The sequence below is a fragment of the Larimichthys crocea genome, chromosome XVII (genome assembly GCF_000972845.2).
Source record: "Larimichthys crocea isolate SSNF chromosome XVII, L_crocea_2.0, whole genome shotgun sequence".
NCBI lineage: Eukaryota > Metazoa > Chordata > Actinopteri > Sciaenidae > Larimichthys > Larimichthys crocea.
Genome location: NC_040027.1, coordinates 11,852,842 through 11,869,953, shown reverse-complemented (window position 1 = coordinate 11,869,953; position 17,112 = coordinate 11,852,842). Strand labels below are relative to the sequence as shown.

The window sequence follows — 17,112 nt, the reverse complement described above, 5'->3', positions numbered from 1 at the left end:
AATGTGCAGCGCTGACAAGGACGTGCTAACTTTAGAACAAAACTGTCACAGCAAGCAGAAAAATGTAGAGGCCCGATGTAGTGTTTCTTTTTAACATGGTCAGCGTGGAACAGTCCCTGTGTTGTAACTAACAAAATATAAAATAAGTATGTCTTAGATCCTATCCTATGATCTCAAACTGCCAAAAACACCTGACCCCCACATCCACAAAAACACCAGCAGGCATCTGTAGCATGTCTGTCTCACCTTCTTAATGTCCTCGATACATTTAATGATGTAGTTGCGTTTCACGGTCTCCTTGACAGCGTAGGCGTCGCTCAGAATCCCCAGGTGTTCCTCCAACGCCTGCTGAACTAGACTGGTTGGCAGGGTGGGGAGGTGAGCCAACTCCCACAGCACCTCCAGCACCTAAACAGACGCGCACAATTACAAGATGATTCAGACTGTAATAGTGAAACTTCACATGCTGCAGACAAAGGACCACACCGCACCTTTCCAGTTGTAGTTTCCGAGCGAGCTTCTCTGCCGATCCTCCCGATCAGACTGAGCAGCTTCTGCCTGACGCGGTCGCTCTCAACCTCCCAGCTCTGAACATCATGCACACAGGTTATTATTAATAATACTAAAAAAAAAACACTGGCCACTTTCCAGTGAGGGAATTTATTCCCAAAACGTCACGGAGACCGCACTGACCTTCTGTATGAGGACGAAGAGGTGGGTGAGTTGATCAAAGCTGAACTTCACAGCAGCAGCGGCGATGATTGTATGAATGTTTTCTATCACAGTTGAAGACTGGCCCGCCTGAAATGCGTCAATCAAATCAACAGAGATCCATCAAAGCGATAAACATTTGCACGAATAGTCAGTTTAGCGGCTACAAATGGTCGTGGCGGGTTGCTGGTGCTGACCTGTATCCTCCAGATCTTGGAGAGTTCGTCCAGCGACAGTTTACTCCCCAGTAACTCAATGATTCCTTTGATTCTCTCACAGTACTGAGCCTGGTCAATGTTTCCTGGAACAAAGAGACATTTAAATGAGCACACTGAATGCTGTGAACCTCAGGCCAAAAAGCTTGATCATTTCTGTCTTCTTTGTAAGTGGTTACAAGTTTAATTGTTCGTCCGAGTGTTGCGCAAAGCCCTTTGGCAGGCAGGAAGTGATAGATTTTCTTACCCTCCAGTGCTATTGATAAGACTGAGTTCTCTACCAGCCAGTCCAAAAGTTTATCAGTGTCGATGGCATTCTTCACCGTCTTAGACACTGTACTCTCCTCTATTAACTTTGTCACCTGAGAAAAACAGAGTGAGACGAGATTAAAATCTGATTAAAAAACACCCAGAAAAAGTCATTTTGTCTAGTGGGAGCTGACCTCTTTGAGGGAGTTCATCTTGGTAGAGAAGTGGGGGGTTTTGAGCATGCGCAGCAGTGTGTCCAGCCGCAGGTCATCCACCACAGTAACCAGCTCCCTCTGGAACCTCATGCACAGCAGCTTGATGGCCGACAGCAGGTCGGGGATGCTCACCAGACGCTACAGATGGAAGCAAACGAAGAATTATAACATCTTCTAATCCTGAGTCCCTGCGTTAACTGTTCAATTATCTCTTCTACCAAATATGTGAAATAAATATACATTTCTACATCAGAGTGTCTATTTTTTCTTTGTGCAAATGTTTAAATATTAGCATACACATACATTTATCTCATCAAATATAATTTGGGGTAACCCTGCCTGTTGTATAAAACTGCATTGACTGTCAGCTTGTAGGTCACAGAAGCTGGAAGAGCGATATGATAGGAAGTGTGAGTGTGGATATCAGCCTGAAAAAACTGTATTTATATTTTTGTGCACGCATTTCTTCTTTTTCCTCCTAATCTAACAATACAGGCGAGGCAGACTTATAACAGCTCTGTGTTGTGCTGTATTTATCTGGGCCACGCCCACTGTTGAGCAATCCAATCAGATCTAAAGGATTTAATTTAAACCCTCGTAACTAAACTGCTCCCACATATCCCGTTTCACAACAAAAAAAGATCCTCCAGATCGGTCTGTGCAAGCGTCCTGACCGACAAACGAGGGAATCCCTCACTGGCTTCCCAACAGCAACATACAAAACAAGCCCGATGCAACGAACATAAAGAGCGTGACAGATTTAAAACGCTACCTTGTCTTTAAGGTCCTTTTCCTCCAGGTTCTGCACATACGTGATCATCTTATGGATGACTGGATCGAGCATGGGCTAGGAAAAACAATATGAAACTTGGTTGATCCCTGTGGGGAACATGGGCCGCTGCAGCAGCAAAACAGTAAGAGGATACGGCAAATAAAAATAGAGTAGAAATCAGAATGGGGCCCAGGGGTCATGTAAACAACACACAAGTAATGATTTCAACGCTGGAATAAGATGTGAATATAAAAAGGAGAATATAGACAGTAGCAGCTGTTGAACCAATTGGAAAAAAATGGTCATGCAAATAACCAGATTAGAGTCAGTGCACTATGATTTGTGCAGACAGGATAGCTCACCTGGACGAGGCTGGAGTTTAGGTATTCTGCACCGACTCCAAGAGGCTGGACCAGAGCTGACACACTCTGTGTGGGCGGGCGGAGAGAGACAAGTAACAAAAGACATGACACAAACCGAAAGGGAAAATCAACTTATCAATACCAGCTGAGTATGACTAACTATCATAGGAATTATTTTTGTAGGAGTGTCAACACAACGTGTCTTGCAGATGTGTCACTTATTAAAAAAAGAAACCTACACAAATGGAAGACGCTCCTTTTACATTGGGAGTGTTTAGACCAGAGGTCAGACTGTGTTTAAAACTGATACTGTGTTTTTCACTGGTGCATGTGAGCGAGCGGGAGTGTAAACAGATGTGAGGGTGAGTTTCCAATACCAGAGCCCAGCTGTCATTTGTCATTCAGTACTAAATCACGGGAGCTTCATGAATAGTTCCTGTCTCTTTTCTTTCTGGCTATCTTCCACGTCTGCTTCTGGGGCTGTCTCTGAGCAGCTACTACCGTCTCCTCCACCTTCCTCCTCTATTCACTCAGTGACCCCCCTTCTCCTCCTCCTCCTTCTTCTCCTCTTTGCACTTGACTTCCTGCTCAAAGCACACAAATGAATGAGTCACCCTTGAGAGTCCGTAACGGAGGGAGCACTCCTCTCATTATCATTTCTCCTTTCACTTTCTCTCTCTCTCTCTGCTTGGAGTATGTTTGGTATCTTACAGCTTACACACTCTGCACTCCTGAGCTCCTACTGCGGCCGAAGAGTGCAACAGTGGTCTGCAATCAGCGTAACCTTATTAATATGCTAATGGATAGAGGGAGTGTGTGTGTGTGTGTGTGTGTGTGAGAATCAATGGCTGTGCACTGCTGTGGTTCCGGCCAGGTTCCCAGAAGGAAGCATCAGTACAAGGATGCCTCAGAACACATAACACAACAGAGCATTTCAACCATCACACAGGGGGAGGATGAGAGAGTGTGTCTGTGTGTAAGTGAGTATTAGTGAGAAAGAGAGAGAGGGGGGGGTGAAAGAGAGAGACATTCAGCACCCTGCAGCTGAGAGCGGAGGGGGTAAACATGGTGACCTTTTGCCTGTATAGACTGTCTAAAAGTCTGTCTGCAGCGCCGCTCTCATCCATCACAAGGGCAGGAGCTATTTCATCACTCTAAAAGACACATCAGACGAATTGTAAGGAGGGCAAAGACGCGAAAGAAAGGACGTTACGCTTACAGCAATCTCAATTTCGTCTGTGTTGAGCTTCGACTGGATGGCAGTGAACCCTCCCAACTCTCCAAACTGGACAAAAAAAAAGAAGAATACAGGAGACAGATGAGGAAAAACTGACACAACTTTAACATGTGGAGACAATATAAGGGCGACTTGCTCGCTACTCACTCGATTCACCAGATCGACCAGCCAACCGTGAGGCTCCTGAAAGAGATGAATATGTTTTCAGCTTTGGCATTGCGTGTTATTGTGACACACACACGCTCAAGTTTTCTGACAGCTGTTGTATGTCAGTCACACATGTTGTGCTTGAGCCCCTATGGCTCAGTTACACAACACTGGGGATGAGGCACTCATTTGTCTTACATGAACCGTAAACAAAGGCTAATAAGGAAGTGTGTATATTAATACGAGCACAGCTTTAATATACTTGCATGAACTGGCACACACACGATACGTTAAGACAAAAGGGTTTGCCCGTACTTTCTGATACGTGTTGCTAGGGGAGACAGCAAACATGTTGGCCTCTTCTCCAAAAACTTCAGCCCAGTTCCTCTGACAGGCCTTCATGCGGTTCTTAAAATGGTACTCGTTGTCAGGGTTGAAGGCCTGGAAATGAGAACAAACACACAGGTCGTAAAATACATACTACTGATACATTTCAACCACAGACACTGATTTAAGCATTAAGCACCTAAACCAAGTCAAGACCACGACCAGACAGTATAAAGCCTTTACTTAGGTAGGTAATGTTCGCCTCTCTTTGGGTGAGGCTCACGCCTCGCAGCCTTCACAGGCCGCTGTGTGTTTTCTTTTGGATGCCGTTTTGCAGGTGAACTCTTTATTACAAGTTTTATTACAGAAGGTTTTTGGCTGACATCTCCTCCCAGACAGACACGATCACTTCCTCCGAGTGTGCGTGAAGGACGGCTGAAATGAGTCAAGTTATTAGTTTCATTTAAAGCAGACTGACACTGCAGTGGATTAACCTCACAACTTCTAGGAGCTTGTTGCACATTTTAAAGTTTAATGTGTCAATCTGGTTCATCATAAACACGCTGGCTGTAAAGGTATAAACGGTTTTTGATTATTGTGAGCAATTCAGGTTTAACAACACGAAGCGTTTCTTGTAGAAAGACGGTGTAACTGAGGAGGAGGCTGGATTTTTTATTTCACCAATTTTCATTCTACTTAATTCTCCACCCTACTTTAATGTTTATTCACAAATGACCCAAAACTGACCTAGTTCACATTCATTTCTTTTCTTTTTTTCTGTTTGTAAAATACATGAGTTTGATTTGTTGGAGGAACTTTGCACCTGTCTGTTCGTGGTCTGGTGGTTAAACCTCGACCTGACCTCTCCTGTGCTCTCTTTAGTTTTCTGTGCCACACAGGTGTTTGCTCTAGAACTATAGACTGTAAATCAACTTTGTAAAAATTGTTTATCAGCTGTTTTCATCGTCATTTTGTTTTGACGTTGCTCAGTTAATTATGAAACTGTGGCAGGAAAAACTAGACATTATTAAGTGAAGAGGAAAGACTGGGGATATCCCCGTAGTTTTGGTCTTGACCGGTCTTTAAATAAAATCTAGAGTCCTCTTTGTCTGAGAGTAACTGAAAAAACCGAGCGACCTCGAGTAGGACAACACTGCCTTTGACAAACAAGCCAATTACAGACAATCTTAAAACATCGGTCATTAAAAATCAGTCTTGGTATTGGAAGTAATTTGCTGTTTCAGAGCACAAGAGGTATTGACAGTGGAACGCTGTTAAAAATAAATAAATATTAAAAGTGAAAGTGAGCACACCATAGTCAGGACTCCCATCAGGTTCACAGGTACGGGGTCCTGCTTCACCCTCTCTGCAACCAGCTCCACCAGCAGCATGAGCATGTTGTAGATTCCCTCGTGAATCTCCGTGCCCCATTTGTGTACAGCACTGCTGGTCAGCAACTGGTGATGGCGGACAAGACGGACAGAAGGAGGAGAGTCAGGACAGTGTATGTTAATTAATCAAGTGCCGGCGCAGTCACTTAGATCTCTGGGTCTTCGCTGCTCACCTTTTTAAAGGCCTCCGGCATGCACCGATCCATGAAGCGCTTGCAGTTCTCGTCAGCGTCAGCGAGACCTGACAAGAGTGGGAGATTTTTTTGGATTCACATATTTATGCTATGTCCAAACATGGAGAGAAATTGGCTCTGACAGCACAGATACAGATTGAGCCATGTAATACAAGTGTCCAAAATAACAACATGTGAAAAACAGTCCAAACAAAACATGCCGCCCACACAATTACGCAGATGGTGAACATTTTAGCTGAAAGCAGACCTTTTCAAAAAACGAAGATTCAAATCCCACACAAACATGGTCTTACCGTGCCGGGCGAGGCAGGTGGACGCGATGAGACACTTGCCCAAAGACTCCTCTCTCTTGTACGGTATGGACCAGTGGTCGGTGAAGACTCGACTCTCCAGCTCGTACAAGTTGGTGGTGGGAAACTCCATGCTGCCCCCGGAGCAGTTTCCGTTCTCATCATTGCTTCTCTGGAAACACACACACATGTCAAAATTACAACCCTGATGTCGATGGGTGACTATATTTCACACAGCTGATCCCTGCGTCAGCCACTGTTTTGTGACACTGCGACTGTCCTCTACGCTATGATAATCCAAAAGGGCCTCAGGCAATGAGAACGTCAGACAGGATGATGCTCGATTATTTTTCTCCCTCTGGGAGAAGAGGGACAGCAGTCATTTGGAAAAGTGTGTCCTTTAACTCAGCGGTATGCCCTTCATCTCCACCTCCATATTTTTTTGTCCATTGATTTCCCCCCAAAAGAATCTTTCCAAACAAGTCCAGACAGGCGCTTGTTTTCAAGGTTTTCACTGAGCGAACGAGTTTTGATGTGTAAGACAGGGTGTGAGAGCTCCGGTCAAATGTGATGAGCGTCCTGCCTCGTGACATGACACCGCCGTGTTAGAAGTGTGACGCTGCTACTCACGATATGTTTTTTTTCCCGAACAGATAAGTTCAAACCGAAGTCACCTTAAAGTCAACTTTTACACCTTTCTGCATTCGTGGTTCACGCTCACCTCATCTCTGTGAGAGCACAAAATGGCCAGTGGCAGTACGGCCTATGAGTCCGTTTGGTAAAAGCACAGACAAAGGATTATTGAATTATTTACATCATAAAGTTGTTTACATATTTATGAAGTTATGTGAATATTCATGATTGAACTGCAGAGCTGCCTTCTGAGACGGTGCTGCCGGTGCTCATACGTGCAGAACTACAGAAAGACTTGCCGTCTTGTATGAAAACTTGAGCTATGACTGAGCTCTGGGGTTCAGCTCATCCTACATTATAAATGACGAAGCTATTACAGCTCATTTACTCTGTGGGCAATGCACAGTGTAAATACTCATACAGCAAAGTATAGCTGGGCCAAGTCTTACCCATTTTGAATACATTTCCACACATTAGCATACATAATGGTCAATGTAGTCGGTGCACTGAGTGCTGCATACGGATGCGTCTACATCGCGGTGATGGACTGGACATAAAGAAGGAGGAGAGGAAAACAGGGAGGGAGGGAAGGGGAGTAGAAAGCAGAGAGAGAAGAAGCATCATATTTCATCTCTTCCCTTTCGAAGAAAATTGGAAATGACAGATAGATGGATGAGAGGACGGAAAGAGAGAGAGAGAGACTCCAAGCGAACGCCGGACGTCTTGGAAAACACGAGGTTCAAAAGAAGAAAGAGAGACATTTCATTGCTGTTAGGATATCCAAACAGGAACTCACTGTCAATCTGAATAGAAAAAGCTAAATATCTTTGATCGAAATAAGAGTGACAGCAGATATCTTTTGTGTATAACGCGCTGAGTCTGAGAATAAACATGCAGGTGAACCGCACAGCGCTTCGAGCCTTCAGGGGAACCGTTCAGGTCTCAAAGGCACGGTATGCATGCATGCATGTGTGTGTGGTTGCGCAGGACGATGAGGTAACTCAGTGCCACTCTGTTACTATGCACCCTGCAGACCTCCTGGGACCCCCCCTCCTGCAAAAACTGCAATGTGTGTGTGTGTGTGTGTGTGTCAGAGAGAGACTGCGGGGCTATATTTAGGAGCATAACATGAAGCCGGAGACCTGTGACATGCCTTCTACAGCACAAACACAGCAAAACACAGGAAGAGAAGAAAGGGAATAAAAAGACACTTTCATTGTTCATATTCAACAGAGAGAAGTTAAAACATGTGTGAGTGACACTTGTTAATTCCTCTATCGATGCACGGAAAAAAAAAGTGGCTCAAATGTCCATAAATCAATCGTCGGATGGATCGATCGGGGATCAAAATGGCACGCGTCTCATATATTGACACATCAAGATGAGCTGGCGTTGAGAGATTTAATGAAAAGTGAGAGCGAGAGTCACTTTGGGCTTTGTTAAGATTGTTGGAACACGTACAGAAATAGGCTCATTATTTACAGTGACCTACAAACGGGCGCTATTTTCTGCATACTGTAAATGTCAGTGATTGTTGTACTACGCTATGACAGCGGCGGAGTTAAGATGAAAAAAAAAGGGAAATGGCCAACAGGTACCTGAGTTGTGTATTTGTCATCAAAGGCTTACAACAAGTGGTTGAACAGTCTGAATCTTGCAGACTTTCTAAGAAAGCATTCATCTCTCCTGACAGGATTAGTGGAGGAGTGCATGAAAGCAACAGGTCTGAGGTCAAGTTGCTGCAGGCAAAACAGCCCTGAGGTGTCAGTGAACGCGCTCCTGTCATAGAAAAGGTATTTATGAGTGGTAGTTTGTGCAGTTTGGACATTACAACCTCAACATAAACACATAAAACATTCACTGGGGACGGAGTGAAAGGAGATGTTGGGCTGACATGTGTCAGAGAAACCAATGATTTGGCCTTTTAAAGCATCAAATACCACAAACCTCAAACCTTTTACAGCTTAAATGTGGACAGAAGAATGATTAAAAATGGCCACAAGGACATTGCGAAACCTCTTCGTCTCCTTCGGTCCGGTTCCGAGTGGGACCCGCAATCTCGGCACGAGCTCGGAGCTGCGTGCACGGTTGACGGTTGGTCACCCCGGGAGCAGGAGAGCTAACGTTGGGCTATGCAAAAACCTGAAATAAACTGAATAAATCCAACTAAATGTCCCGTATGATAGCTGAAATAACCGACACCCTTCTTCAGAAATCCTCCCCCAGAACCAGCGCCTGTGTGCGGCTACACCTGGTCCAGTAACTGGCGCGTTCAACTGCCCAACTGCCGTTAGCACGCCAGCTACCAACGGCTGCTAACTAGGGGTTAGCTTCTAAGTTTAAACGGGCGCTCAGGTTTAAGTAACCGGGCTTCGTGTTTGTTAGTTACTTAGTTAGTTAGTCACTACGACCCGGTTCCGGAGGACCGGAGGGGTTTTTTCACCCGCCTCTTTTTGCTCCTGACAGCTCACGTTGGAAGCTCGGTCCATGTAGCCGATGCTAAATGGGCGAGCCGCACTCTCCCGGTTAATGTTCTCCTCCCTCCCTTTGCTCCTCCGTGTGATGCTTCCATGAAAGGCGACTTGTTTCTTACCTCGCTGTCCACCACATCGTGGTATGCAGGCGGTGGGTCGAACCCTCCAGTCCCGGTCCGACCGCTGTTCTCCCCACCTTCACCACTCGAGCCCAAGCCGGGGGCAGGCCCGCTCTCCATCGGCTCGTATCCATACCCGAGTCCGGGGCTTTCGTTGGTCAGGAGCGCCACTGCCTCGTTGATGTCGTTTTTCGCGAGCCGGAGCGCTTTCCGTATCACGTCTGGGTCCGGGAACCCCATGCAGAGGAGCGTGGTTATGTGCTGCTCCTCTTCGGTCTCCATGTTCGAGGTGTCTCCGTCTCTCAGGCTTAGTAGTAACGGGGTGTTCGGCACAGCCCTGTAGCTGTGCACGCCGCCATGTTTACAGTCCTCCGCCTGCTAGCCTGTCACGATCTGGCTTCCCCCCACAACAGCGCCGACACAGGTGTTATGCCGAGTTCTGCATGCCAAGGAACTGCATGCCCCCACCGCGGGAGCGCGCATGGTGGAGAGTCCTCTAAACGTTTAATGATTTTTAATGGGTTAATTATTACTTAACGACTTTCAAATTACTACCTCACTGTCGGGTCTTTTAAATATGTATGGCAGCAGGAAATTAAAAAAGTTATGCCTAATACAAAATTAAAAACACATGAGATCATGTCTTTTTAACTTTATTTACTATCTCATAATTTATTTATTAATATAATAGCTAATAGAGAGATAGATAGATAGAAGAATAGATAGATGATAGATAGATAGATAGATTAGATAGATAGATAGATAGATAGAATAAACAGTGAGGTCTATCAGAATATAAAAGATGTGTAACCAGTATTGTAAACAGTTTTTGAATGAATAATAATAATCAGTATTAGTTGAAATATTAATTTCATTATCATTACAGAAGCTGATTTCTGACACAGAAAATAGTCTAGAAGTTTATATATATATATACACACACACATACACACACATACATACATATATTTAGACCTCACTGTTTATACTGTTCATTCTGTTTATACTGCCAGATATACACTGTTAATATCCTTCTATATTTGCCATATTTATACTGCTAATATCATTTTAGATTTGCCGTATTTTTCTTAGATATCTTTTAACTTGTATATATTTTATATTTCATGTATATCGCTGTTTGTACCAGGGAAAACTAAAGTGCTAAAGTACCAGGGAACAGTAATAGAATTTTTGGGTTTCAATGTAGGATCCATCCGATGATCAAAACACACAATAAAGCAACTAAATACATTTATTTTTACTCAGAAACAACTTTTATTGAGGTTTATTAGAAAATAGACTATACAGTATCATCAGTCACACATGCCATGCCAACTTTTCCTGCGGGTTGTCACTAAAAGGTATAAGAACAGCCATTACCTCATCTAGAATCAGTCACGCATTTTGTACCATCAGCATAAAACTGTGAAAGAAAAAGTCCATTATTGTAGTATTATTCTGGACTGGACCTGGAGTGACCAGTTGCTATATGTTGGAGCCACCCTGTGTTTCTGTTAAAGCTCTGTGTGTTCAAATTAAAGCAATCACGAAATGGAAACAGTATATGTTAAAGTTAACAACAATAAAATTAAAGTTTAAACTGTCAAATTCAATTATCTTTTTATTATATTATTTTTCCTGTGGCACAGTGAAGCCTCCATAAAACACACAGAATGGGAACAGTAGATGTTAAAGCCGAGAACATGTAGAGACATTAAAGGGACAACAAAATTAAATTCTTAAGCCCCTTTTAAAATACTTTGGAATAGACATTAATATACAGGCAAATTCAACTACACTTTTATTATTTTATTTTATTTCTAAGCTGTATAAATGGTAGAAGTCTGTAATTTGCCTGTGCTTATTTATTTTTTTATTTTTATAAAAAAAATATTAATTTATATTTGATTTTTAATTAATTTATTTAATTTAAAGGCGCCTTTAGTCATCCAAATGTGAGCAGCTGGATTAATTAATTAATTGTGAACAAGTTATAAATGCATTAGTTTGGTTCTTGCGGTAACGTTTAATAAACCTCAGACAAATAAGGGCGTGGCAATGCGCGCGAGTTTAAAAAAAAAAAAAAAAAGGGTGGTGGTCGTGCGTGATCGTGCGTGATCGTGCGTGGTGGCGGGCGGGCGGGCGTCACGTGACACCCCGCTCATGTGACGGAGGAACAAAATGGCTGCAACTGGCGACGACGCCGCAGCCATGGACAGCATCTCCAAGGCTCCGGCGCCGCACTCGGCGGCTCTGAACCCGGTTGTAAGCTCCGGCAGTCACGGGGAAGCTCCGGAGGTGGTGACGGAAAGCCCGGCGGCCGTGGTGCCCAAGAAGCCGAACACGAACAGTGGGTTATGTTTCTCTGCAGCTTCCCTAGCTCGCTGATGCTAACGCAATACACTATAACTACATTGTTGTGCTTATTACAGGTTATAACATCTTTGTTTACTTCCTCCTGTGTGCAGGTGACGGTGGTGTGGAGACAGCAGAGGAGGCTGTGGAGCCTGCAGAGCCCGACATCAACGAGCTGTGCACGGATATGTTTGAGAAGATGGCCGTGTTCCTGCAAGGAGAGCTTACAGGTCTTTATAACGTATCATAACGTGACACTGTACTCTTTATAATGTTATTTACAGAGACCCAACAGCTCCACCATGAGCAAGCACTTGTGCAGGCGACAGTGGCGAGAGGAAGAAACTTCGGGCAGATCCATGCTCATTGGTGGACGGTCATCCACCGCAACCGGTTCCTGCAGGTTCAACCGTGATCCGGTCTCTCACGCTTGTTGTTGAGATCCTGCAGGTTCATCCGCTTGTTGTTGAGATCCTGCAGGTTCAACCGCGATCCGGTCTCTCACGCTTGTTGTTGAGATCCTGCAGGTTCAACCGCGATCCGGTCTCTCACGCTTGTTGTTGAGATTCTGCAGGTTCAACCGCGATCCGGTCTCTCACGCTTGTTGTTGAGATCCTGCAGGTTCAACCGTTCGGTTGAACCTGCAGGATCTCAACAACAAGTGTGAGAGAGAGAGAGACACACACACAGATGCACAGCAGCAGCAAATCATCAACTAAACATAAACTGTAGTGGAGATATTGTAGCACTAATGACAGTATTAATATATCTAGTGGACGTCGTGCAGGATCACAGTAGCAGCCACAATCCACGAGAACCTGCTGGACAGAGATGTATAAAGTACTGGAGTAAAGGAGTGGAGTAGAAGTACAAGTGCTATATCAAAAAACTGACTTGAGTAGAAGTTGAAGTGTTCATTAAACACCATACTCAAGTGAAAGTACAAAAGTATTCAAAATGTTTTGTACTTAAGTATTGCAAGTAGAAGTATGTAAAAAAAAATGCTACTCAAGTACTGAAAGTGAAAGTACAAGTAAAAGTACAAGTACTGTTGTTTATATTATTTCAAATATTTATTAAGGCACAACTTCTAATGTTACAGTGTTACAATGTAGACTTTTGTGATTTCCCATGGTCTGTGAATGCGTCTGAATGAATTCGAGAGCGAGGGGGCGGGGGAGCAGGTGAGAGAGCGCGCGCCTGGGTGAGTCAGGTGTATGACTTACGGCGCACGAGCGAGGTTAATGCCTCGTAATTCATCACGCGTCCGGCTGGACACTACAATAGCAACGAGTAACGATTCAGCACATGAAAAAAGTATCGGAGTAAAAGTATTAAATTCATCAAAAATATGTAGTGCAGTAAAAGTAGAAGTTGGGGAAAAAAAATAATACTCCAAAAAAGTACAGTACAGTACTTAAGTAGTTCCACTTCGTTACTATACATCTCTGCTGCTGGACGATAGAGAGAGAGAGCACAGAAACTCTGGGGAAGAAGTTTAGTTAGTAACATGCATTAATAGAGAGAGAGAGAGTTTTCAGTAAAGGGAGATGTGACTGCATCTTCATCCAATATCGTGCCTGACTAGGCATAACCCTGAAAGAGACAGACAGAGGGGGAGGGAGATAGGGGATACTTGTATAGTTTAGTTGGTAACATGCATGACAGTACAGTGGTCCCTCATTTATCGCGGGGGATACGTTCTAAAAATAACCCGCAATAAACGAAATCCGCAAAGTGAGTTTTACAATTATTATACATGTTTTAAGGCCGTAAAACCCCTAACCACACACTTTTATACACCTTTTTACACGCATTTTGTACAGTACTCCCTTAGTTAATCAGGACGCAGAACACAATGCGCGTTCATACTGTACAGTACGCTGTAAAAAAAGCATGCAAAATTACACAAAAAATCCGCGAGTCTGCGCAAAGTGAACCGTGTTATAGCGAGGGACGACTGTATATCCAACATACAACCGTTTATACAAAGGCCTACAGCAAATCAACACTTAAATTAAACATTAAACACCATATCTACAAAGTTTCCCACATGCCCTACCTATGAAAAATACGTTCCCAGGCTCCCCCCCTCTTAAAACATTCTTCTTCAATGTTAATTCTAGCCAACATGCGTTCATATGACCCACTTTTTAACATCTGGGGCGACTGTACTCTTTCATACTCTGAGGATCGTCCGAGCAGCTGTGACCATCCCGACTTTTAAATTCATATTTAGATATATTTGGCATTTCTGTTTGGTCCCCTAACAAACAGTCTTGGTGATGCAGGTACCGCCACGCCCAGCCTTTTATTTACTCACATGTTCCAGTACTTTCTCTCAAAACAGGTACATCAGTTCACATCCCCAAGTGAAATAAAATCTATGAATTATCTTAAACTGAATACATTTCCCCTACGCCTGTCTCATGTGTTTCCCTGTATGTACTGCTTTTCTTATTTACATTTCTTTCCCTCTGTTTTCTTTTCTCTCGTCCTTACGCGTTCAGGAACATGCGAGGATTACCGTCTGTTGGAGAACATGAACAAGCTCACCAGTCTGAAGTACATGGAGATGAAGGACATCAGCATCAACATCAGCCGTAACCTGCAGGATCTCAACAACAAGTGTGAGTGACACACATTTAAATTACAGAGAGCCGCCTTCAGATTTAAAGCAGCTCATGATGACACAAATCACGTGTGTCATTATGAGCTGCATGTGCTCCCAGTTCATGTATTATTTCTCCTGCTACAGCATGTTCATTTGGCTGTTATGTGTGTTTGCTTTAGACGCCAGCCTGCAGCCGTACTTGGACCAGATAAATCAGATTGAGGAGCAAGTGTCTTCACTTGAACAGGCCGCTTACAAACTGGACGCATACTCCAAGAAACTGGGTAAGACATGCACATGTGCATGTATAATATGTTCTCTCCAAGAATATACTGAGTGAGTCTCTCTCTCAGCCAATAATAGTACAGCCACCTCTATCAGTTTACGCAGCAGTCTGAGGTTGACCAGCAGGTGGTGCTGTGACACAACAGACAACTCCACAGCTAAATATTTCTACATTGCAGCTGACAAAGATGGCCAAATGTCACCTGATCATGTTTCTTTTGGACTTGAGAAGCTGTTGCCTACAAGAGTAATCAAGTCCTCGTCTTTCCTTCTCTCTACAGAGGCCAGATTCAAGAAACTGGAGAAGCGATGAGGGGGAGGAAGAGAGTTACGGTGCCTTCTCACCTCCTTTAACCCAACTCGGCCTTTGCCTTCCTCTCTCTCCCTGCCAGCGGAGCCCAGGAGCTGCAGGGAGGATGTGAACTGAGACTGAAACAACAAACAGTCAGAGCCACTTAGACACCTAGAAAAGACGAAAGATGAAGCAGCAGCTGAAGGCACATGAATTATTACTGCAGCGCTTGGCTTAGATCGAACTCCAGTAATCACTGATTTTTGGCGGCAGTCGTGCCGCCAAGATGTATGAGAGTGTGTATGATTGTACACCCACGATGACCTGTAATTACCAGCATATCCTAACGGAGTGTTGGAATCAGAGTACTAATTTATTACTAAACAAAAAGAAGAGTCGTCCACCACCACCACCAGAGTATATCACAACACTTTTGTCATATGATGAAGAATTTGCTGATGAATTTGTTTTTAATAATGTCCCAGCCCTCTTAGGCAACAGACGTCTTGAGTTTGAGTTGAGTAGAGTTTGTGACAAAAGAAAAACTACTGTGTAGAGAGACACTAGCTCTGTGGATTATTGTATTATTTGTAGATATTAACATTGAACTGGAGTTTGTTTGTTTTTTTGTAAATAAACCATGATCCATATCATTGCATGGCTGTTTGTGAGCCGTACTGTACTGACAGCAGATGGCAGACCTGCTCCATGTTCGGGGCGTGAGTTGATGTACAGTGGATATATATCAAATATTGTATACCTCTGGAAAAAAATCATCTGCTGCTGAAGGAGGTTTGAGTTACTGCTTTCTCAGAAGAAGCAAAACTCCGGGAAGATTGAGACCAACAGAGGGGAAATGGATGAGACATAGTGGACAATTCATTCATGTGTGACTAAATGATGTGTGTGTGTATGTGTGTGTGTGATGCCACCCTCTGCCTCCTTTGTTGCCTTTTTATATTAGCTGTCCAAGAGCAGAACCCAGAGCTCTTTACTTGCCGTGGGCAACGGATTATCCAAACTGACAGGACCTCCCTCCCGAGTGTGCATGGTTTTGTGTGTTTTGGGTCATGCACATCTATGCATGTGTGTTTATGTTTGTGCAAGACCTAATCTAAAACAGGTCTCTGTCATTAGTCTAGTTGAGGCCCCGGCACAGAGGGAGCTCATTATTCATACTGTAACATTATTTACTGTTGCTCTGATCCTTCCATCTCTCCCTCTCTCTCTGCCTTTTTCCAAGACCCTCGGGCGTAAATTCAGCTCTCCTCCCAAAGGCTCTCCAATCAGGTCTATTAAATGATTTTGGGGGTTGTTTTCTAAAAGCCAGGAGGCAGTCAAGCATAGACGAGAAGGTAATATAGTAATCAAAGGTAAACATTTCTTATATTTTTCACTTTGGGAAGTGCTACAAAACTAAACCATGTGTAGTAATAAAGTTTGGGTGTGGACCATTTACAGTACAGATCCAAGAAGGTATAGGGTACAGATTTTGAGCCAGGCCTATACTCTAGTTATAAATCAAGTGATTTGAAGAAATTGATTATTTGGTGTACAAGAGGAGTGTGTGGTCATCACATCTGAACCCCTCCCAGCTTGTCTCCATCTTAAATAATTCATATTTTCAAGAGAAAGCGGTGTTATTCTAAGGTGTTGCCTATACAGAAAAAGGAAGCAGCGAAAACAAAAGAAATATACGTCAAATATGACGTAGCCACTTGGCTTTGATGCAGTCATTAGTAATCTTTTACGGGAACGATCGTCATCGCAGCGCTGTTTCTTTATCTCCTTTTCCATATATTTCCAGTCGAGACCCAACAAGGGAAGTGTTCCCACGTGCCGCTTTGTATGCATGCGGAGATTTAACTTTGAAGCAGCGTCCAACAGACACGCTTATGTTGAGAGCAAGTGAGTGGACGTGTAGTGACTGCATGGGTTTGATAACTGTAAATCTGGCTGGAGTTATTTGCTTGTATGCTTTATCTCTGCGGTGTGTCTACTTACAGTCCAAGCAGCTATGTTGATAATACGTTACATACTTGAGATGCTCAGCGTGTATTTTTCACATAAACTCTGTGAATTTAGAGTTTATTTTGACCAAACCAGAGTTGGTGATTGTTGAATCAGCGTGAAAAACTAACCAAGGTGTTTTTGTTGAGTTTTATTTTCTTTCTGTCAACTTTAATCAAGTGTGCTTTACATGAGTTAAAAATTAAATTAAGTGTTTATT

General features: G+C 43.6%; 2 protein-coding genes across 4 annotated transcripts in view; one reads left to right on the top strand and one right to left on the bottom strand.

Moving 5' to 3' along the window:
* Positions 1-9,838, bottom strand: part of usp24 (ubiquitin specific peptidase 24) — a 29,677-nt gene extending 19,839 nt beyond the window's left edge. The window contains exons 1-15 of one of the 3 annotated variants that reach the window (XM_019277678.2): positions 9,337-9,838; positions 6,114-6,282; positions 5,800-5,867; positions 5,549-5,692; positions 4,224-4,349; positions 3,909-3,944; positions 3,744-3,809; positions 2,525-2,590; positions 2,163-2,237; positions 1,370-1,528; positions 1,174-1,288; positions 909-1,012; positions 694-801; positions 492-587; positions 247-408 (exon numbers count right to left, since the gene is read on the bottom strand). In XM_019277678.2, coding sequence (XP_019133223.2) covers positions 247-408; positions 492-587; positions 694-801; positions 909-1,012; positions 1,174-1,288; positions 1,370-1,528; positions 2,163-2,237; positions 2,525-2,590; positions 3,744-3,809; positions 3,909-3,944; positions 4,224-4,349; positions 5,549-5,692; positions 5,800-5,867; positions 6,114-6,282; positions 9,337-9,618 — 1,776 coding nt within the window. In that variant the 5' untranslated portion in view covers positions 9,619-9,838. The remainder of the gene's footprint in view (positions 1-246; positions 409-491; positions 588-693; positions 802-908; positions 1,013-1,173; positions 1,289-1,369; positions 1,529-2,162; positions 2,238-2,524; positions 2,591-3,743; positions 3,810-3,908; positions 3,945-4,223; positions 4,350-5,548; positions 5,693-5,799; positions 5,868-6,113; positions 6,283-9,336) is intronic. The other 2 variants (XM_019277679.2, XM_019277680.2) reach the window with 2 other exon arrangements.
* A 1,628-nt stretch (positions 9,839-11,466) lies between these two features.
* Positions 11,467-15,532, top strand: bloc1s2 (biogenesis of lysosomal organelles complex-1, subunit 2). Its single transcript, XM_010731054.3, has 5 exons — positions 11,467-11,686; positions 11,805-11,921; positions 14,202-14,321; positions 14,485-14,589; positions 14,872-15,532. Exons 1-5 carry the CDS (start codon positions 11,518-11,520, stop codon positions 14,901-14,903), a joined length of 543 nt encoding a protein of 180 aa, XP_010729356.3. The 5' UTR covers positions 11,467-11,517; the 3' UTR covers positions 14,904-15,532.
* The last annotated feature ends 1,580 nt before the right edge of the window (positions 15,533-17,112 follow it).

Excerpts from the sequence above, each read along its gene's own strand:
- bloc1s2 (XM_010731054.3), top strand. The coding sequence starts at position 11,518 with ATGGCTGCAACTGGCGACGACGCCGCAGCCATGGACAGCATCTCCAAG. Across the intron at positions 11,922-14,201 it reads CCTGCAAGGAGAGCTTACAG|GAACATGCGAGGATTACCGT; the intron begins GTCTTTATAACG and ends TTACGCGTTCAG. Across the intron at positions 14,322-14,484 it reads GCAGGATCTCAACAACAAGT|ACGCCAGCCTGCAGCCGTAC; the intron begins GTGAGTGACACA and ends TGTTTGCTTTAG.